The sequence below is a fragment of the Notechis scutatus genome, chromosome Z (genome assembly GCF_049901735.1).
Source record: "Notechis scutatus isolate UNSWTSFEM ecotype Mainland chromosome Z, rNotScu1.2, whole genome shotgun sequence".
Classification (NCBI taxonomy): domain Eukaryota; kingdom Metazoa; phylum Chordata; class Lepidosauria; order Squamata; family Elapidae; genus Notechis; species Notechis scutatus.
In genome coordinates, this window is record NC_142025.1 from 91,984,831 (window position 1) to 92,007,568 (window position 22,738).

The window sequence follows — 22,738 nt, forward strand, 5'->3', positions numbered from 1 at the left end:
CAAAAGAAAAATGATATGTTTATGATAGGGAGGGGCTCAATTTAAAAGATTACAGAAATATTAGTCTAGACCAATAATGGCTGAACATGTATAAGACCTGGGAGATATGATAAATCCAGAGTTCCCACCATTGAGGAGAATGATCTACCCTCCCAAGTTTTGTAGGGTTCAATGTCTCTAATGAAAAATCAAATTCACTACAGATGTGCCATATCTCAGCTGAATATTGGCTCAGCTGCTGAATAGATCATAGTTGTGAGATCATCAAGATGTTGTGCTGATTAGAGACCCTCACTGTAACTGTGTGGAGTGTTCTTGTAATCAGCAAAAATGTGCAAATGTTCTGCAATTTGAAGAACTACCTTGAATGCTGTTAAAGTGTACACCATAGTGCTTTCTTGGGTTTATTTGAGAAGAGGATTAAAAAGCAGAAATGGATTAGTTAGGGATCAAGCATGAAGCTATTCTTGAGATCAGTACTGTTTTGCCATGCATTTGACCAGTATCTTTGTGGTTGTTCCACTTGCCCTGCAGTCTTCCTTGTATAGAAATGCAGTAATCATATTCTTGCCTAGCATTTTCCAACTTGGAACTGATCAGGCAAATGGAAATTCTTTCCAGTCAGCATGGTTTGAGCATATTTAATTCTGTTCATTGGTGTATTTCAATGAACACTACCAGATATTCATAAAAATATTATATGATTCCTGCTCTATTTTTGGAGGGTTTTTGTTTTTTGTTTCGCCAGATTTAACGTTTTGTTAGTGGAGTGAAATTCTCATTCTCCAAAGGTCTTAGGAGACTGTATGGCTATCCCTCAGAGATGCTTTAGTGGATCTTGCACAGAGCAGAGGGTTGGATCAGAGAACCTATATGATCCATTCCAACTCTTATTTCCTTCATTTTTCAAATGAACGAACAAATAAAATAGTTACAATATTTCTTAAAAACCATCTGTATCTATATTTGTAATGGTAAAACACATGTTTGTGTTTTAGGTCTCCCAAATCCTCAAACTGAGTCCTTCATTGCAACATTCTGAAAAATGTGTATTTTATATATATTTCTTCTGCTGTGCATTTCTTATTCATCAGATCTGTATTTTTGTTCTGGTCACATGCTTTCTTGATTAAAGAATAACCTCATTGTATCCATAACTATATCATTGTCTCTTTTATTCATTAAACATGAAACTCACTCAACCGAACATTTAAAATTATTTAAATTTAAAAGCATTTAAATTATTATTAATATTAATATCATCATCATCATCATCTTGTCCCCGCAGGGTGTGTGGATTCCAGATGGAGAGAACGTGAAGATCCCAGTAGCTATCAAAGTCCTGAGGGAAAACACTTCACCTAAAGCCAACAAGGAGATTTTAGATGTAAGAAAATTGTGATGACCTCCCAGGAAGGTGTATTTCTTCCAGAAAAGTACAGTGTACTCTACCTAATTTATTACATGGTTCCTGTTTTTGCTTGTTGGTCTCTCAGTATTGTCAGGCGCAAGAAAACAGGAGCCAGGATAGAGTTCAAAAGCATTGTAAGTTTATTCCTTGCAACCTAATACACAAAAATCTATTAATGCTCAAGGCAAATTGCCACCAGATAAGATTCAACGGATTTCAAAGAGACTTAGGTCTCTTTCAAGGCATAAGGACTCCAGATGATGACGTGTTTGATTTCCCTCTTGGGCTCAGCCTGGTCATCTCCAACAGATAGTTCTCTTCCTACATAGGTCCCTCACTTCCATCCCTCTCTGTTCCAACAGGAGGCATATGTTATGGCAGGTGTAGGCAGCCCTTACGTCTCTCGGCTATTGGGAATCTGCCTCACCTCCACAGTCCAACTTGTGACTCAGCTCATGCCATATGGCTGCCTTCTGGATTACGTGCGGGAGAATAAGGACCGCATTGGATCCCAGGACCTCCTCAACTGGTGTGTGCAAATAGCTAAGGTATGTGGCAGGTTAGGTAGGGTTGTAAGCAGGGGTGGGATTTAAATTTCTTAACAAATGGTTCTGTGGGTGTGGCCTAATTTGTGGGTGTAGCTTGGTGGTCATGTGACTGGGGTGGGAGTAGCTTGCTGATTGGGCATTGTTACATGTTCATGTGACACGGGTGGGCGTGGCTATGTAGTTAAGTGACGGATGGCCATGGCCATGTGGCTGGCAACCCAAATTTAAGTGGTCCTCACTTAATGACCAGGTGCTCGCTTAGTGGCCAATTGCTTAGCAAGTGCTTTTTGCCAGTTTCCAAGGCCTGGGGAGGCCCAGGCAAGGCCCGGGCAGGTGGCCATGTGGCTGGCAACCCAAATTTAAGTGGTCCTCACTTAATGACCAGGTGCTCGCTTAGTGGCCAATTGCTTAGCAAGTGCTTTTTGCCAGTTTCCAAGGCCTGGCGAACCCTGGAGAGGGCAAGGCGAGGCACGGGCAACTACAGGGAGGGCTGCAGAGGGCTGGTTGAGGCCAACTCAACATCACGTCTGTGCCCTAATGACTAAGTATTAAAAAAGATATACCAAAACAAAAGGTAGTTTATTATGTCATGTCTTTAATGCTTAAATAATAAAAAGGTACAGAAAACTATATTGTTACATTTTAAAATATTAATCAAAAACTATTACATAACAAAACTTTACAAAAAACAAAAATTATTTAAAGTACTCCCAAATTGCTTTTCTATTATCGTCCCGAGTTACAGTTTTCTTGTGTTTAACACGAGCATCATCAGCTGTGTGATATGCCCGTAACCACTTCTTTACTATAGGAACAGGGTCCCATTCTTGCACAGGTAAGCCAATTAGACTGATGGTCAGGAGGTTTGTAATATTGGAAACTGTAAGGTGCCTTCTGCCTTCTGAACATATTATGTTCATCTGCGAGAAGCCCCTTTCCGCCTCGGCTGAACTGACTGCAATAGTTTTAATCATATCTCTAGCCTTTTTAATGCTGCAAGGAATTGTATAATTTTTAGAATCTTTTAGTACATTTTCTATGAAATCACGATAATCATTAATATTGATTTCATGATTGAAAATTTGACCAAATGCAACCAATTCTCCTTCAGCTGCTCTCCATGGAACCACCACTTCTTCAATGTTCCAATAATCTGGCTCCAAGTAATTTAGAAATTTTAATTGATCAATGTCTTTAAATTGGCAGCCTGTTTTTAAATGTTCGGAATCCATCAATCTTTTCTTCAAATTAGTAACAATGCTTTATATAAGTTTTTCACGAGGAAGTCCCACAAATCAATTATTTTGTATAAAATTTATATTTCTAAAGGTATCTGAAGTGATTAATTCATCAACCTTATTTTCATATGAACCCTTTTCCTCTATAAGCATTTCAAATGATCTAATTGATCCTAGCATAAGTTTTTCAGCCTTTATTTCTTGCTTGCAATGCATTAGAAAGGAGAGATATTTCAGTTAGGACATCAATCATCAAGGCCAAATCAGTGGGAAAATATGAGTTTTCAAGACGGGCAGCCATACTGGAGTATTTTTTATTTGAACAGAAAAACTGATGTAGCGCTGGATAAGCATGCCACACAGCTAGGGTTGATCTTAAACTACAGGCAGCACATCTTGGTCCAAAAACTCCACCAATTTTTATAATTTCAATCTCAAATTGTTCAGAAATTTTGTTAAGTTCAATTAGGTTCTTATTTGATTGATGGAAAATAGAATATATTTTATCAATAAAAAATTGAAAATGATTGATTTGCTTTATTTCCCTAATAGAATCATCTAAAACAAGTTGCAGATATGATGGTTTAAACAATGCCATATTATAATATTTGGAAACTCTTTGGCTATCCTAGTGCTTACCCCAGATTTTCTCCCAAGCATAACACTGGCTCCATCAGAGCAAAATCCAATTAAATGTTTCTACAGATAGTTTCTATTAAACCCAACTTTATTCAAACTTCCTATAACTGAACAATATATCGTCTCTGCATCTTGTATCTAATTCTACTAGTTCAAGGAAAATTGTTGGTGAGAAAGCTGGACTCTCAACTTCTAAGTACAGTATAAGAACTGGTTTGGAAGATATTGTTGAGGCTTCGTCAATTATCAAACAGATTTTGCGAGTTTTCTCAATAATTTTGGTAAATAAATGTTTCCTGATATCTTTTGCAATGAAATCTACTATTGTAACTGCAGTTCTACGTGAATGCAACCCTGTTCCCAAATCTACACCATTTCTTTTTTGTAACTCAATCAGATCTTCTATATATGAAAATGGTCTGCACGTTTGTGCCAAACTATACACTGTAATAAACACTCTACATGTACTATCCAAATATTTTTCACTCATCTTCTCCAGTCCTTTGCTTATGACATCCTGCTCACATTGCTTTAACTTCTCTGTACAGATGTTGTGAGCCTTAGATGAGAAATGTTCCTTCAATTTCTTTCTGGGGGAAGCTTGTTGGATTTCTTTACTCCTTCCTGATGGTTCAGTTTGGTAATTTTTCCACTCCTTAGCTCCGTGGACACTTCTTTCTTTGCTCAAAATTTCAAATCTTCTGAAATACTTGCAACCTATTTTTTTCTGGGAAACGTCCAGTCCATCATATTTTCCCCTAAAATTATTGTACTGCTGCAGTGTCCAGCAGTCAGGAAGGTTCCCTTCAATGTTTGATTCAGCTCTTCCAGTACCTGATGATGTGCTGGCTCCTTCCTCTGGTCGTGGTGTGGATGATGTGCTGGCTCCGTGTTCTTCGATGGATGATGTGTTGGCTCTTTCCTCTGGTCCTGGTGTGGATGATGTACTGGCTCTTTCCTCTGGTCCTGGTGTGGATGATGTGCTTACTCTTTCCTCTGGTCGTGGTGTGGATGATGTGCTGGCTCCGCTTTCTTCGATGGATGATATGCTGGCTCTGCTTTCCTCATACTCCAAAGGTTGTGGTTGTGACTCTTTTGGATCTCCTTTTGTTTTCTTGCCGAAGAAAGCAGACAAATTCATTTGGCTTTTCATCTTGGCAATATGCTGCAAAAAAAATCAACAGTGGTTTGGACTCGATTGTTGTTGTAAGTTGAGTGGTGAAGGCAGTGGCAAGCAAAGAAAGCAGGCGAGAAACGGAGATCAGTAATATTCAGTTACTTTTAAGAGTCCCTGACACTATAGCTAGTTAATGTTTAAAAGATGTTATGGAAGAGGAACAAGTTTCACCAGACAACAATGAGACGGAACTGAAAGTAGATATGAAAATGACAGTCTATAAAAAAGATGTTGCAATGTGTATATAAAAGAATGGCTGATATTTTCATAATTACAATTCATTAATTGAAAAAGAAACACTTGAAATGGAACCAACAGTCCCTAATGGAAAGCTCTCTCTCTATATGTTTGGTCGCCTAACCTTTTTAGAATGCAGCTTAAAAATATACTGAAGCTTTTCACAGCTTTATGCAGATATATATAGTACAAAAAAAAGATGACAGTACAAAATCATCTAAGAAGTTAGATTACAAATGGAATTGATAGGTACAGTCACAGAGCAATACTGAATTCTTTTTTTCGGAAATTTATTCCTCAGTTTAAAAAACTGGAATATATGAATTCAGTATTGGGCACTGCTAGTGTAGCCATTCAATAGGATATAGTGTCCAGGTTAGCAAAAATGGTAAAGCAACATATAGATTTAAATTTTAAAACCAGAAATATTTTGTGGGTACCCACATAAAGGGAGTACAATACATATTTAATGTTATGCATGTTAACAGCAGCTAGAATTGTTTGCACAATAGTGGAAAAACAAAGAGATCCCCATAGATGAAAATGAAATTAAAAAATTACAATGTGCAGAAATGGATAGAGATAAGAGGTAGAAATTAGGTGGAGAATGATCATTGCTATGTATGAATTAAATACAGAAGGTTGATAATTATAAACATGTTGATATAATTAACAAAATTAGAAATAAGTCAATACAAAGAAGTTTAAATCATTTTTCTGTTACACTGCTGTACTTATTGATGTTTGTTTCTGCTTTGCTTTTTCATTTATGAAATATTTTATAATACTTTATAATATAAGTATAATAGAATTACAGAGGTAAGGTAGGGTAAGGATATATTGTTGTAGAGGAGATTGGTGATGATGAAATGAGCATTACAAAGTAGATTAAGTAAAGATGGTGATTTGCTCACATCAAATGATGTAATATTAGTAGTCTAGTAAGTAATTAATAATAGTAATAATATAAATATATATATAGTGGATTTATGATATAAGGATTAATGCAAATTGGAAGGGAAAGACTGCAGAAATTGTGCACAAGTGCCAACCAACACACTATGTAACTGAAGATGGTTTATGTTTATGTTTGTTTTGTTTATGTTTAAAAAAAATAAAACAGTTTTATTTAAAAAAATTCCATTTATGTATGCATGCAACATCTTGTTACATTGATGTTGCTATATATTGATTTAAGCAGAAACATACAATGTATAACATCATTGTAACAAGAAGTTGCCTGTCTCTCTTTTGGTAAGTTGCTTTTCTTTATTTATGTATTTATATATTTTTTTACTATCTGTTTTTGTTTTTATTAATCATAAAAACAAAACAGATACTAAAGAAATAAATAACACATAAATAAAAAATATTTTATTTTACTATTCATCTTGATATTTCTTTAAGCACATTTTGTTTTTATGATTAATAAAAACAAAAACAGATAGTATAAAAATAAATAAATACATAAATATAAAAAAGCAACTTACCAAAAAGGAGACAAAAAGGAGACAAAAAGGAGCCAACTATGCTGGGGTCCTCAGTCTTCTAGCTTGCTGCGGCGAGGATGGCCAGCGCAGGAGTTGGCTCTCAACCGGGCTGGCGGTGGCAGCGGCAGGAAGAGGTAGGGGACCAGCCCAGCAGGACTTGCTGCTTTGCCTCCTCATTACCATTCGGTGGTGGGAAGGTAAGGCAGCAACTCTTGGGCCATGGTGGGTGAGGGAAGGTGGCGCGCCGGCGCCAGTAGCCTCACCAAGATTGCGGCCGCCATGTGGATGAGGCAGCAGCGCCCAGCCTGGGAGTCGGCTGGCGGCAGCAGCGGCGGCAAGAGGAGGTAGGGGACCAGGCCACCAGGAGCTGCTGCTTTGTCTCCTCAGTACCAATCGGTGGTGGGAAGGCAAGGCAGCAACAATGGAGGGCCGTAGGGGAGGAAAGATGGGGCGGGTGAGGCTGGGAGCGTCAGCAATGGCAGTGGGCATTCCAGGAGTCGGCAATCAACCAGGCGGTGGTAGGTAGGTGACGGGTTGGAGGTTGTACTTACTGATCCGCGTCTTAGGAGGCCAGCGGGATAGGCAATCAGGGTGGGCGAGGACAGCAAGTGGCGGCGGCCGAGGCTTGTGTCTTCTTTAAGGTAAGGCAGGCAGGTCGGACTCAGGAGGCAGGCTGGGCAAGGCAGGCCTGGGAGGCAGGCCGGCCAGGCAAGGACGGTTAGCAATGGTGGCGACTGGGACTGCAGCTTGCCCTCACTCACTCAGCAGGGCGGCAGAAGGCAGGCAGTGATGGCTGAATGGCTCGGCGGCTAGTTGGCTCAGCGGCTGCTGCTCCTGCTGCTGCTGGTGTGAGCGATGGCGCCGAGCGGGAAAATTTTTGTAGTTCGCGCACATGTGCTATAAGTAGGGGCAAGGCAAGTGGGGGAGAATGAGGAAGGGATTTTTGCGCATGCACAGTAATAAAAATCAGTTTTTGGACCATAGGAGCGGCAGAAAGGGGAGGGGCCAAGCAGGGGTCAATTTTACTGGTTCTTAGAACTACCGGTGACGTTAACAACTGATTCTATGGTAGAAACCCACCCCTGGTTGTAAGTGGTTGTATGGCTCTAACCCAGGGGTGGGCTGCTGGGAACTTGCGGGGGCTCAGGTGAGCCCCAAAATCCCACTCCTGGATGGCCTGGCCCACCCAACCCAGCTCTCCCAGGAGTCCCCAGGAGTCCCACCTGGCTCCCCTCCTGGGAGCAAAAACATGGTGTGGGGTTTGTCTGGTGCCACCCCCACCCCCGGTGCCCCCTTTTTTCTCCCAGGAGGCTGTAGGGAGGCCTGGATTCAATGTTTAGCCAAAAGAACATTTGGAGCAGCTAATATAGTATTGATTAGTGCCTTGGGAATGTTCTAGGTAAACAAAACTATGCAGTCTCCTAAAACCAATCTTCTTTCTTTATTCCATATCCTCCTCTTCAAAACAAATTAGTTGCTCTGCCTTTTCATGCCAGACTAAGTTCAGAGTGGATTTTATAGAGAATAGCTTACCTTTAGGTCTCATTCATTTGCTCAATTTCAAGCATACATTACACAATTTCCAAAGCATAATTCAGACTATTCAGCAGTTTGCCTAGCTGCTGCTTCATGGTTACATCATTGCTTCTATTGCTATCACAACCTTTATGGAGTCCAATGGCCTTTTAAATTTGACAAGCAAAAAACACAATAAATATTTCTCAAAAATATTTTCCCTCTTCCACCCTTCCTCTCTGTAGCAGCCCCTCAAATATTGGAAGACTGTCCTTCTCTTCATTAGACTAGCCATGCTCAGTTCTTATAACCACTCTTGATATGTTTTAGTCTCCAGTCCCCTAATCATCCTGGTTGCTCTCCTCTGCACTTTTTCTTGAGTCTCAACATCTTTTTTATAGTGTGGTGACCAAAACTGGGTGCAGCACTCTAGGTGTGGTCTTACTAAGGCTTTAGTTTATAGAGTGGTATTAGTACCTTGCTTGATCTTGATTGTATCCTTCTGTTAATGCAACTTGCATTGGCTTTTTTGGCTGCTGCTGCACATAGCTGGCTCATATTTAGCTGGTTGTCCACTAAGACTCCAAGATCCCTCTCACAGTCACTGCCATTAAGCCTGGTTTCACTCAGTGTATATGTGTACTTTTGGTTTTTCCTGCCTAACAGTACTTAGGACAAAGAAGTGGCCATATCCCCCCCAGCCACATGACTACCCAGTCATGCCCACACAGCCAGTCATTAGGGCAGAGAGCCTCTTGCTAAAAATTTTGAAGCCCATCCTTGCTCTAACCCTTCTGGTTCATGGGGAAGCACTGTTTAGTTTTTCTAGGTCTTGAAACCATTGTTCCATATATAATCATTCTGTCAAATTAGGTTTCTACTTTTCCATTTTTCATCTGCTCTGACTAAAAGTAAGAAATGCTTCTGATCTTACATCAACACAACCTATTTATAAGCCACCAACTTGGCAGGTCTGAAGAGAATGTTTGGCGGAAAAACAAATCTGGTCACGTTGCCAACTTCAAAAGCCGTTACAAAAATTTATGCCACCAGATAAAAACTGAATGCACCAATTATCACATTAAAAGAAGAAGAAAACGTTCTACGCACCAATTCCACCCATGCTTTTTACAATTTTATAAACAACAAACTAAAAGACTCAAGGTTCATCCCACTCCTGATAGGACCTAATGGTAAAGACTGCAACGACGGCACTATTAAAGCCAACCTCTTTAACACATTCTTTGGCTCAGTATTTGTAAACAGCAATGGATCATGCCCAGTATTTCCTAGCCGAACAACAGACAACTACAATGATCTAATAGATATAGATTTTACAGAAGACAATGTTGAAAAAGCACTACGCAATCTAAAACTATCTCTATTTATTGGACCGGATGGAATATGTGCCTACTTCTTAAAAAAGCTATCCACTGCCATAGCCAAACCTCTAAGCATAATCTTTGAAAAATCTTTCAGGACCAGCTGCTTGCCTAACCTATGGTCACAAGCCATGGTCATCCCCATCTTCAAAAAGGGAGACCCCAGCCTAGTTGAAAATTACAGACCAATCTCTTTATGCTGCGTCACCTGTAAAGTCATGGAATCAATTATTAACCAATCCATCATCTTCCACTTAGAAACAAACAACCTACTCTCTAATAAACAATTTGGTTTCAGCAAAAAACTATCATGTAATCTGCCACTCTTACACTGCAAAAACATATGGACTACACAACTCGATCAGGGGAAAGCAATAGACGCAATCTACGTAGACTTCTGTAAAGCCTTTGATTCAGTGGTACACAACAAACTACTCCTAAAACTAAAATCTTACAGTATCTCTGGACACCTGCATAACTGGAGAGAAGCATTCCTGTCAAACAGACAACAAATGGTCAAAATTGGGAACGTCCTATCAAATTCTGTACCTGTCAACAGTTGTGTCCCCCAAGACAGTGTTCTAGGACCAATTCTTTTCATACTCTACATAAGTGACCTCTGTGATCATATCAAGAGCAACTGCATTCTTTTCGCTGATAATGTAAAGCTATTCAACACCATAGACAATACTTCTACCCTTCAAAAAGATCTTGACTATGTATCAGAATGGTCAAACAAATGGCAACTTCAAATCTCCACAAATAAATGCTCTGTCCTACATATTGGCAAAAAATATATATATCAGAAAATAAAATACAGGCTGAATAGTCAAGATCTTGTTGATGATTCAAACTCTGTCAAGGATTTTGGAGTACTCATCTCTAATGACCTAAGTGCTAGAGCCCACTGTAACTACATAGCCAAAAAGGTGTTAAAGAGTTGTTAACCTAATCTTACATAGCTTTTTCTCTGGTAATATTACACTAATAACTAGAGCATACAAAACATTTGCTAGACTAATACTCGAATACAGCTCATCAGTCTGGAACCTACATTATGTATCTGATATTAACACAGTTGAGAAAGTCCAGAAATATTTCACAAGAAGAATTCTCCACTCCTCTACTCGTTGCAGAATACCTTATGCCACCAGACTTGAAATTCTAGACCTAGAAAACCTAGAACTACGCCACCTTCGGTCTGATCTAAGTATAATATATAAAATCATACATTGCAATGTCCTACCTGTCATTGCAGTGTCCTACCTGTCAATGAATACTTCAGCTTCAACCATAACAACACAAGAGCAAACAATAGATAAAAACTCAAGGTTAATTGCATCAAACTTGATTGCAGGAAATACGACTTCAGCAACAGAGTGGTCAATGTCTGGAATACTCTACCTGACTGTGGTTTCTTCCCCAAATCCCAAAAAACTTTAACCTTAGACTGTCTACTATTGACCTCCCCTCTTTCCTAAGTGGTCTGTAGGAGGCGTGCATAAGCGCACCAACGTGCCTATCGTCCCTGTCCTATTGTTTATTTTTTATTTTTCTTATATGTATCCATGTATTCATAACTATGTTTTTACTTATACCTATTATCTTGTAAGCAATTGACAAAAATAAATAAATAAATAAATAAAAATAAAATAAAATAATTAATTATATTGAACGGTTTATTGTAGAAAAAGGTTCTTGAATTTATTAATATGCAGCTGGGAATGGAACTACCTAGTATCTATATTTTACTCTTCTGTAATTGGAAAAGATATTTGCTCAAATTCCTCTTTATGAAGAAAGGCAGAATAGAAGTACATTCAAAACAACAGAGATTTTGAAGGAATTGCTCAATTTTAATTAACAGTGTTCCACATCTCTCTGATATAGTCTCTCTTACATGTCCTTATAAATATACACAATTCCCTTTTTCTATTCTTATTAGAACATTTTTCCATAGCCATTTTACCTGCAGAATCTTTCTTTCTTAAAGACTGGAAGTTGAGAAATATAACTTGTATAAAATAAAAGTTGTTCTTTTTTTGTAAAAACAAAACTCAATTTTCCATCCTTTGTATTTCCAGTCAGAGAATGACAATAGGCAGATATAGAAAACTATACCCAGTATATTGGAGATCTATTTTCAATAGTTACAGGTATATTAAAGTCAAGATATATTAAATAGAATAATTGTTTAGTTCAGTAGATAATTAGTTTCATATATTGAAACATTAGCTTGACCAATCCTTAACACCGGAAGCATCGTGGGAACACCCCAACTTTACATTTACTTACAAATTAAATGTAAGCAACTTTCTGATGACATAAAAGAAATTGATTTTACTAATAACATCAATGATAGTGTTATAATTAATGTCAGTGGGAATGCATTATCTTAAGGAGTTCCATCAATATTTCTCCTTGGTCAAGAAAACAAATAATATTTACTTCTCTTTCAGGGCATGAGCTACCTGGAGGATGTCCGTTTGGTTCATCGGGACTTGGCTGCCAGGAATGTCCTGGTGAAGAGCCCAAATCATGTGAAGATTACGGATTTTGGGTTGGCCCGATTGCTGGACATTGATGAAACAGAATATCACGCTGATGGAGGCAAGGTGGGACATGGCAATGTTCCTTAATAGACTAAATGTCGATAGGTTCTGTGAGGAAATGTTAGTTACCTGTACAGTACATAACAGTAGGTGCACTTAGCTCCCTCCTAACACATTGCTGTGACCTGCATCCTTCAACTTGCTATCCACTAGATATTTTGAATTAGAATATTTAGTTAGACTTGTATGGTCTGGAGCAGCATTGGTGGCTGGCTGGGAGTTCTAAAAGTTGAACCTGCAAATCTTAAAGTTGCCAAGTGTGAGAGATACTGGCCTAAGAGATTATGAAAGTACTCCAGCATATCTGGAGAAATGCCAGATTGAAGATATATTAGTTGAACAGATAAAATTCTATTGTTATAACCCAAAACAACTGCAAATAATATCTGACTGATAATATTTAACTTTTGTATGTTAAGAGCATAATCTCTTCTGAATGAAGGCTGGCTAGTACTTTGACAATAATTTTTGTCTTGTCGCCTCACACACACTAGTGTATGAACTGATTCCTTTGTTTCTTAAATTAAGGCTCTGAAAGCACATTATCTCAGTTTTCCTCACTTTCTCCTTCTGTCCAAAGCAACTTAACAAACTTAAATTATAAAATCAAGCTAGCTTAAAAATGGAAGGGCAACAGGATAGAATTGCACAATAATCAGAATGAACTTTCTAAATCCCTTTCTATTTTGTATTTTTTAAAATAGGGATGACCAATTTGAACTCTGTGGATTGCATCTCCCTAGTTCATAAAGATTCCATTGCTGAAATTCAGTCAGCAGAATATCAGCAGTACCATTATCTTTTTCCAAAATTAAAGAAAGAAAAGTTTTAGTAGGAGGGTTCTGAGAAATAAACAGCAACCATTCCAAATCTTTTTAAAACACCCAAATATCAAAATGAAATAGAGCTGAAAAAATAATTCAGTGGCATTTTTCAGAGCCTGGAAGTAGGATAGATTATTGTACATAAGAAATCAGTATATATGATGAGATATTTCTGTAAGCAAATTTTCTGTCTATTCTATCAGTCTTTTGTCCACTTGCTTGAGTTTGAAATTGGACATCTTCAAGTGCCAAATAATACTTCGTTACCTTTATATTGAAAACCATTTTAATTAACCACAACCTTTATCTAAGCAGGATCTAAAAACTTTTAAATAATGGTACTGCTTGAAATTAACCAGCATAGATGTGACTTGTAGCCATCATTTCTTTGTCCAGGTGCCTATCAAGTGGATGGCCTTAGAGTCCATCTTGCGCAGACGATTTACTCATCAAAGTGACGTGTGGAGCTATGGTATGTGTAATCGCCTTTCAATTAACTCCCATTGTGAAAACTTTACTGTTGCTTCATGGAAATCTCCCATTCTCTTTCTTTCTCTCTCTCTCTTCTGCTTTCACCAGGTGTTACTGTTTGGGAGCTGATGACTTTTGGTGCAAAGCCTTATGATGGTATTCCAGCCAGGGAGATTCCTGAACTCTTGGAAAAAGGAGAGAGATTGCCCCAGCCTCCTATTTGCACCATTGATGTCTATATGATTATGGTTAAATGTAAGAAATTCGGGATAATTAGGTTTTTCATTAGGTGAAAAGATATTGGGACTATTAATCCCAGATTGAAATTTATATCTCCAATATTTCTGAGAAGCATCAGATTGAATAAGTTTGTAGTCAAAACTGCAATTGCTGTAATTTTTCTATCTTAGCCTCTAGATGTCCTATAAAAGGAAGCAGGAAGAGAATAAGGGCAAGTCAAACTGTATGTATCAAACAGAGGTTGAATTTGATGACTTCATAGATGATAGATCACTTCCAATTCTATGATTCTAAGATATGACAGTATTTGGGCTGTTTTTTAAATGAAAAAATTCAGTTTTGTCTAGTGAGGTAGACGTCTTCTTTTTAGAAATATGCCTTCCAATGATTGCTAGTTATAAACCATTGGTTTAATTTTTGTAAATTGCTTAATTTTTTTATCAACTACTAACTTTGCTGCTATTTGTTCAGATATGTATCTGTTCTATCGGATTATTTTTAAAAGTATAAAATATTATGTTTGGCAGTGTTTAGTATTTGGAAAGCCTGTTTCTATTCAAAAACCAAAAGCAATGTATTCTAGATGCAGCTATTTAAAGTGGATAGTTACTACTTGTCCTGCCTTCTGTCTGGGTTTTCTGCCCAATTGGGGATAGGCATCTTTAGTATATTCAGAGATTTCTACTCTTTTCTGTAAGAAACAAAGGTATGAACTGTCTTATACAGAATTACATACATACATACATACATACATACATACATACATACATACATACAAGTGCATAGTACTTAGGTTTACAATATGAAAAATATTGCAGGAGATTAAAAGCAAAAGGTGGGTTCTGAAGTAGATAAATATTTTGAATTTCCAGAAGTCATGATAATATTTTCTGTGTTTTTTTTCCTTGTTCATGTTAAGTAGCTGATCATGTTTTTCCCCCTTTTCTTCTCCTTCCCATTATCAGAGAAATTAGTTCTTTTTGTCAAAAGGAGGACTTAATTTGGATAGAAACATGTATGCTCTTTTTGCTCTGTAGGCTGGATGATTGACTCAGAATGTCGGCCTAAGTTCCGAGAATTGGTCACTGAGTTCACTCGCATGGCCAGAGATCCTCAAAGGTTTGTGGTTATTCAGGTGAGGATGATATTTTACTTTCAAGAGGATTGCACTGCCTCCCAACTCTTTCATTGTATAACAGTAGGGATGGTGGAAAAAGGGAAAGAAAAACTAAAAGAGTTTCCTGTTACACCAGGTTAAGTCCAGCTAGAATAGCATTGTTTCTCAAAATTTGATCAACTAGTTATACTCAGAGTTGTCCTATCGGGTCAAAACAGCACTATCTTGTTGATGATATTTTTGATAACTAATCCTAATGTAATCTTTTAAAACAGGTGCCCCAGTTAATTTATTGCTTAAAAAAATAGATATTGCTTCTAGTGACAATGCATGGAAGTATCTGGAATTAACTGTAGCTGCTGCTGTATTCATATGAAGTCTTCTGAACATATACGGGCAGATTCATAGCCTGATTTTTAATCTAGATCTCAGTGATCTAAATTTCTCTCTGTGCTTTGGAGATAGGAAAATATTTTACACCAAGGAAAATTAATTAATAATGACTAATGAGTATTCGTTTAGTGTCAATCTATACCTCAGTGGTATAAGATCACATGCTTGAATCTTTACTAGTTTTCAGGCAACATTATGTGTCTGTTCTTAACATGGTAGCCTTCAAAACAAATGGGTAATGCATTATGGCTTTTATAATATAAGCAACCATTTCACTTATCCAACTTCCAAATTTATAGAAGGTACAATTTCAAATTGACTCAGAAGGAGCATAGTATATGGATATTCTCATGCAATGAAGAGCACAAATTAGCTAAGTAAATATCACATGATAGTATTACAAACTTATGTACGTATTATATTTTATCTGAGTTCGGAATATTTTCATCAGCTATGCTTCAAGTTTTCTGTATCAAAAACTCACTGTTAATCCAAAAGATGTGAGAAGCTATATTAGGCGGACAAGTGAAGGTCCCACTTTTAATTTACTTGCTGGGACTGGCATTTTATAAAGTACCAAGATAAAGGGAGAACATTCAGGATAAAAAGATTGATTTTGTTTTGTTTGGTATTTAATTGTAATGTAATGATTACATAAAATGAATAGGAATACTTTCTACATACTTCATAACTTCTTTTCCCTATCTTAAGCAATAATTGGGGACGTTCTAGAATCCACATCCAAAGCTATTAGGGGCCAGTGTGTATTTTTTTTTAGAGTTCTAGATTTTTATCTCTGATTTATGTTCTGGGGTTGCATTGTATAGAATGCTAGTAGTTAAAAATACTGGTAGTAATCTTTTGCTTTATTGCTTTCTGTTTGTGCTCCTCTGCTGCCAAAATGGTGTTTATTTTGAATCTTAGATAAGACTGCAGAAGATAGATGGGTATCAGCTTAGTGCCCCCTAATATAGAGCCATCAGCTGTGAACCATGACATCCCTATTTAAGTTCCCATTTTTGTCATGAAAGTATTAAATGACCTTCGATAAGTCCTCTTGACAGCCTTAGTTGACACAACTGCATTATGGGGACATTAATTTTGACCATCCAGGGTGTTACAAGACTAGTCTAAACTTTCAGAGGAAGCAAGAAAATTTTGGGAGCTGCAAGCATTTGCTGTTTGTTTTTCTTGATAGAATGATGAAAAGATGGGCCTTGCCAGCCCCGTAGACAGCACTTTCTATCGCACTTTGCTGGAGGAGGAAGAAATGCAAGACTTGGTGGATGCAGAAGAATACCTTGTCCCCCATCAGGGTTTTTTCAGTGGTGAAACATCAGCTGACTATCGATCTAGGATTTCCTCCACAAGAGTAAGCATATGATTTTAGTTTTTAATATCCAAAAACAGACAAAACCAGTTTGTCATACTATATTTCTCCTACATAATAGGGATTATTATTTTTTTTAGTTTAAGGACTGCTTTAATTTAGGCATACAAAAGTTTAAAAGTCTTCCTTGGATGGCTCAAAAAAAAGGAGTTCTTGTTTCCAGTTACAAGCAACTCAAGCTGAGTGGAGGATCAGACTAGATCAATGTTTTCAGATTTGGCAATTTTAAGATGTGTCGATTTCATTTCCCAGAAACTGGGGGATTCAGGAGCTAGGTCCATATATCTTAAAGTTGCCATGGGTGAAAAAACTTGCCTAGATAATCTCTAATGTTCCTTCCAATAGAATCAGACAGGAGCTACCTATCTGCATAATGAAAAAGATTGACACTTGCTTTCTAAGCATGGGTGGGAAGGGAGAAAAAGGAATCTGCCAATCAAGGTATCACCAAGCAGTTGAAGTCTGCAGTACAGAATTTTGCTTTGAGGCAAGAGCAGGAAAAAAAGATCAGCAAAAAAAAAAAGTTCTTTCTAGAGATTGCTAGACTAGAACATGGTGAGGAGAAAGAGCTAAAGATAATAATAAAAAAAAAAAAAACATCAAACCTACACATAGAAAGTAGAATGAGGTTTGGTCCAGTTCCCTCAACAGTTCATCTGAAGATATTGGAAATAAATATGCCTGTAGGTCCAAAAAGGCAGGAATCTATTTGTAAAAGCTCTGTCTATGAACTGAAAAACAAAGCAATAATAGACAATAAGGTGTGTGCAAGGGGGAGGACAAACATACTTTTGGCAAAATTCTTGCAAGTTATTTTATTTTACTAATTTTCTATGTTATGATAAGTAGAAGACTTGAACATATATTCAATAAAACCTTACATTTTTTAAAACCCAAATTTGTAAACCACAACTTTATTATTTTACAAATGATTCAAGTCAGCGAACATATCAAAAACACCTTCCTCTTCCTATTTTCCCCATAACAAAAACCCTGTGAGGTGAGTTGGACTGAGAGTGATTGGCCCAAAGTCATCCTGGTTTTCATTGCTAAGCCCCGCGGTAGCTGAGGGATTAGAATGCAATATTGCATGCTAGCTCACTGCTCACTGCTCACTCCAGGAGTTCAATTCTGACCACCTCAAGGTTGACTCAGCCTTCCATCTTTCTGAGATTGGTAAAATGAGTACTCAAATTATTGAGGGCAATATGCTGACTCTGTAATCCGATTAGAAAGGGCTGTGAAGCAGTTGTTGTTGTTAGTGACTAAGTCGTGTGCAAACCTTTGCGACCCCATGGGCAACATTTCCTCCAGGTCTTCCTGCCCTCTACCCTCCTGAGTCCATTTAACCTCATGCTGACTGCTTCAGTGACTCCATCCAGCCACCTCATTCTCTGCCGTCCCCTTCTTCTTTTGCCCTCAATCGTTCCCAGCATTAGGCTCTTCTCCAGTGAGTCCTTCCTTCTCATTAGGTGGCCAAAATATTTGAGTTTCATCTTCAGGATCTGGCTTTCTAAAGAGCAGTCAGGGTTGACTTCCTTTAGGACTGACCAGTTTGAGCATCTTGCAGTCCAAGGGACTTGCAGGAGTCTTCTCCAGCACCATAGTTCAAAGGCCTCAATTCTTTGGTGCTCAGCCTTCCTTATGGTCCAACTTTCACAGCCATATATTGCAACTGGGAAAACCATAGCCTGGACTATACACACTTTTGTTGGCAGGGTGATGTCTCTGCTTTTTAGTATGCTTTTAGATTTGCCATAGCTTTCCTCCCCAGGAGCAAGTGTCTTTTAATTTCTAGGCTGCAGTCCCCATCTGCGGTGATCTTGGAGCCCAGGAAAATAAAATCTGTCACTACCTCCATTTCTTCCCCATCTATTTGCCAGGAATTGAGAAGGCCATGATCTTAGTTTTCTTAATGTTGAGTTTCAAGCCAACTTTTGCATTCTCCTCCTTCACCCGCATCAAGAGGCTCTTTAGTTCCTCTTCACTTTCTGCCATTAGAGTGGTATCATCTGCATATCTGAAGTTGTTGATGTTTCTCCCGGCAATCTTAATTCCAACTTGTGATTCATCTTGCCCCGCCTTTCTCATGATGGGCTCTGCATATAACTTAAATAGGCAGGGCGACAGTATACATCCTTGCCAAACTCCTTTCTCGATTTTGAACCAATCAGTGGTTCCGTGTCCAGTTCTCAGTTGCTTCTTGAACCACATATAGATTTCTCAAGAGATAAACAATATGGTCTGGTATTCCCATCTCTTTAAGAACTTGCCACAATTTGTTGTGATCCACACAATCAAAGGCTCTAGCATAGTCAACGAAGCAGAAGTAGATGTTTTTCTGGAACTCCCTAGCTTTCTCCATGATCCAGCGTATGTTGGCAATTTGATCTCTACTTCCTGTGCCTCTTCGAAATCCTGCCTTTACTTCTGGTAGATTTATTTTATTTTATTTATTTTGTCAAGCGATAATAAGATAGCAGGTATAAGTATAACATAGTTATGAATATATGAAATGGATACATATAAGAAAAATAAAAAGAAACAATAGGGCAGGGACGTGCCTACCATCCCTGCCCTATTGTTTCTTCGTAAAGATCTTAGCTTGATGAAGCCACTCAATCAGTTCAGGGATGAGGGGAAGCGGGTACCGATTCCTCACTCTGATTGCATTCAATTTGTGGTAATCACAACACAAACGTAGCTCCCCCGATTTCTTTTTTACAAAAAGCACCGGTGCAGCCAATGGGGAGGTAGAAGACCGGATAAACCCTTTCCAGAGGTTCTTGTCAATAAAATCCTGCAACGCGGCCAACTCCGGTTCCGACAGGGAATATATCCGACCCACCGGCAATTTTGCATTGGGCAACAAGTCGATTGGACAGTCATACGCCTGATGCAGAGGCAACTGATCCACCTCCTTCTCCCCAAACACATCAGCAAAGTCCACCAACTCTGCAGATAGATACAGGTCCACGGGCGTAGCCACACTCCCTGCACAGGAGCGCAAGCAATGGTTAGGGCACTTCCTATCAAGGAACTGCACAGCTCCACACGACCAGACAATCTGTAGATCATGGGCCTGTAACCACTCCAAACCCAGCACCACCAGAAAATGAGACACTGCAGTAACGTAGAACATGGTTTCCTCCACATGTTGCCCAATAAGCATGCAAAGGGGTTTGGTTGCAGCAACCACTGGTTCCAAACAAAGGGGCCCACCATCAATCGTCTCTACCATTACTGACAGGGACACCTGTTGCTGAGGAATGAACCACTGCTCTACAAAATGAGCACCCATGAAATTGGTTGTGGCCCCTGAGTCGACCAAGGCTTGGATCTCCACCGCTCCCACACCAGGCACGAACACACTTGCTGTTAGCACCAATAACAATTGTGGTGGAGATGTCAAAGGTGGCGAGGATGGCAAGGTTGGTGAAGAAGGCAGGCCTAAGGACTTTACACCCCGACCTACAGACCCCCTTAGTCCGAGCGATGCTTGTTTCCCACCACCGCAGGCGTCACTGCTGTGGATTCTTAACAGGACACTTGGCCACAAAATGGCCTCGATTGCCACAATAGAGGCATAAACCATCACAACGACGTCTATCCTTTTCTACTTGAGTCAGGCGAGGGCGGCCAGCCCCCAACTGCATGGGTTCCTCCAAAGGCACTTCCACCAAGGGCGCCGTCTTGCTGGAAACAGATACGGTCTCTGTCCGTCGTTGCACCCGTCATGCTGAAGTCTAGCATCGATACTAAGGCACAGATGCATGAGCTCCTGAAGGGTGCGAGGGCATTCAGTGCGTGCCAACTCATCCAGGAACTCCGACGACAAACCCTCCTGGAACTGGTCTGATAGTGCTGACTCATTCCATTGTACATCCTGAGCAACCACCTGAAAACTAGCAATATAATCCATGAGTGAGCCATGCCCCTGCTTCAACTCTCTCAAACCTCTGTTTGCTGTTTGGCTTTGAACAGGGTCCTCAAACATGGCCTGAAACTGACAGCAAAACTCGGTGTAATTGTCCAATACCTGGTTGGGCTGGGTCAACAGAGGCATCGTTCAACATGCTGCAGAGCCTGACAACAAACTAATCAAAAACCCCACCTTATCCTGGTCAGTGGGAAAGTCCTCAGGCTGAAGGCTCATGTAAAGCTGGCACTGCCCAAAAAATGCTGGAAATTGGGCCAGCGAACCATCAAATTTATCTGGCACTGCCACTGGGCATTTTTGGCGTGGCTGGGCAGCTTGCATTTGTGCCATCTGTGCAGTCAAAAGAGCCACTTGCTGGCTTAACTGGGCAATCTCTGCTCTGAGCTGATCCATGGTCACCCCACAAAAAGCAAAAATAAGTTGAAGGGGTGGCTGGAGTCAAAATGTGATGACCGTAGTCTCTCAAAATAACCCCAAACCCAAAACATACATTAAAGTCCGGTCATGCCTTCAGCTTAACTTCCCTGTTTTATTAGGCACAGTTTAAAGTCACAAAAGTAAATAATGAGGCAAAAAGAAAACCAAAACAAATAGCATTGACGAGAGTTCTGAAGCAAGCCAAGATAATCAATCATACATTCCAGGAAAATAACCGAGGAGAGTCCATGGGAAGAACGCCAGCAAAGATAAACCTCTTTCAAAGTAAACACTAAACTTTGACTCCAGCAATTCTGACTACGCAGTTACAAATTTATATACATAGCTCCCAGCTGCAAGCCACGAGGAGGATCATGGTAATCTCCTCCTGAGTAGACCTCGCTTTTCCCTGATCCTCTCCTCTCTGCGTGACCTAGTATGGATAGGGGATGGGCCTGGATCCTCCTCTGATTGCTCAGCCGGCCTCTGCCCTTCCCCATCCTCCTCTACCACCTCTGGAGCCACACTCCCACTCCCTGTTGGCTGTTCCTCCTCTTCTTCAGAGTCAGTCTCCACCAGGGGCATGACAATTGTTATGGTTGAAACTGAAATATTCATTGACAGGTAGGACATTGAAATATGTAATTTTATATACTACACTTAGATCGGACTGAAGGTGGCATAGTTCTAGGTTTTCTAGGTCTAGAATTTCAAGTCTGGTGGCAAGGTATTCTGCAACGAGTAGAGGAGTGGAGAACTCTTCTTGTGAAATATTTCTGGACTTTCTCAACTGTATTAATATCAGATACGTAATGCGGGTTCCAGACTGATGAGCTGTATTCAAGTATTGGTCTAGCAAATGTTTTGTATGCTCTAGTTAGTAATGTGATATTACCAGAGAAAAAGCTATGCAGGATTAGGTTAACAACTCTTAATGCCTTTTTGGCTATGTAGTTACAGTGGGCTGTAGCACTTAGATCATTAGAGATGAGTATTCCAAGGTCCTTGACAGAGTTTGGATCATCAACAGTGTTAAGCCTGGATTCCCCAACGGGTGTTAAGGAAAACAAACTAAACAGAATGTACAGCGAAGTCAAATAGGAAGACAGGTAAATGTGTGAGATAAGTTTTCTAGTTAACACGCAGTAAAAATACAGATACGCTTGTGCTATCAAAAATATAGTTTATTCCATTTAAGAATTATAGCATAGTCAAATATAAACGGTCCATTAGTCATATATCAATTTCAGTCAAGTCTTGTCGGGGATACTCTATTTGCAAAGTCCATGTTGAATAGCCAATGTCAGTTCACTTACAATAAATCAGTCCAATCTTTATCTTCTCTCCGTTGAGAAAAATCAACACTCTTCTTTCTCTCCCCGTTTCAGCAAGAACGCAGTCATCAATCCATCCAGTAATTAGGGATCAGTAAGCCAGAGAGAGCGAGCTGCAATTGCCTCGCTTCTTATATAGTGCTTTTACAACCACACCCTTAACTACATTCTTGCAGTTAAAGTTACACACACTTTAACTAACAAACCATGATACCATATTTATTATTTTTACCCAAACCAGTTAGGGTAAACAATGTTATCCCTAACAAACAAGGTCTTGACTATTCAGCTTCTACTTTATTTTCTGATTATTATTATTTTTGCCAATATGTAAGACAGAGCATTTATTTGTGGAGATTTGAA

General features: G+C 39.1%; 2 protein-coding genes across 2 annotated transcripts in view; one reads left to right on the top strand and one right to left on the bottom strand.

Moving 5' to 3' along the window:
* The window catches only part of ERBB2 (erb-b2 receptor tyrosine kinase 2), a 74,901-nt gene that overhangs the window by 46,980 nt on the left and 5,183 nt on the right, over positions 1-22,738 (top strand). The window contains exons 19-25 of the mRNA XM_026679708.2: positions 1,289-1,387; positions 1,774-1,959; positions 12,097-12,252; positions 13,470-13,545; positions 13,653-13,799; positions 14,822-14,919; positions 16,493-16,666. Coding sequence (XP_026535493.1) covers positions 1,289-1,387; positions 1,774-1,959; positions 12,097-12,252; positions 13,470-13,545; positions 13,653-13,799; positions 14,822-14,919; positions 16,493-16,666 — 936 coding nt within the window. The remainder of the gene's footprint in view (positions 1-1,288; positions 1,388-1,773; positions 1,960-12,096; positions 12,253-13,469; positions 13,546-13,652; positions 13,800-14,821; positions 14,920-16,492; positions 16,667-22,738) is intronic.
* LOC148128997 (E3 SUMO-protein ligase KIAA1586-like) lies at positions 3,780-5,090 on the bottom strand. The gene has a single exon (XM_087945743.1). It carries the CDS (start codon positions 4,987-4,989, stop codon positions 3,925-3,927), a length of 1,065 nt encoding a protein of 354 aa, XP_087801869.1. The 5' UTR covers positions 4,990-5,090; the 3' UTR covers positions 3,780-3,924.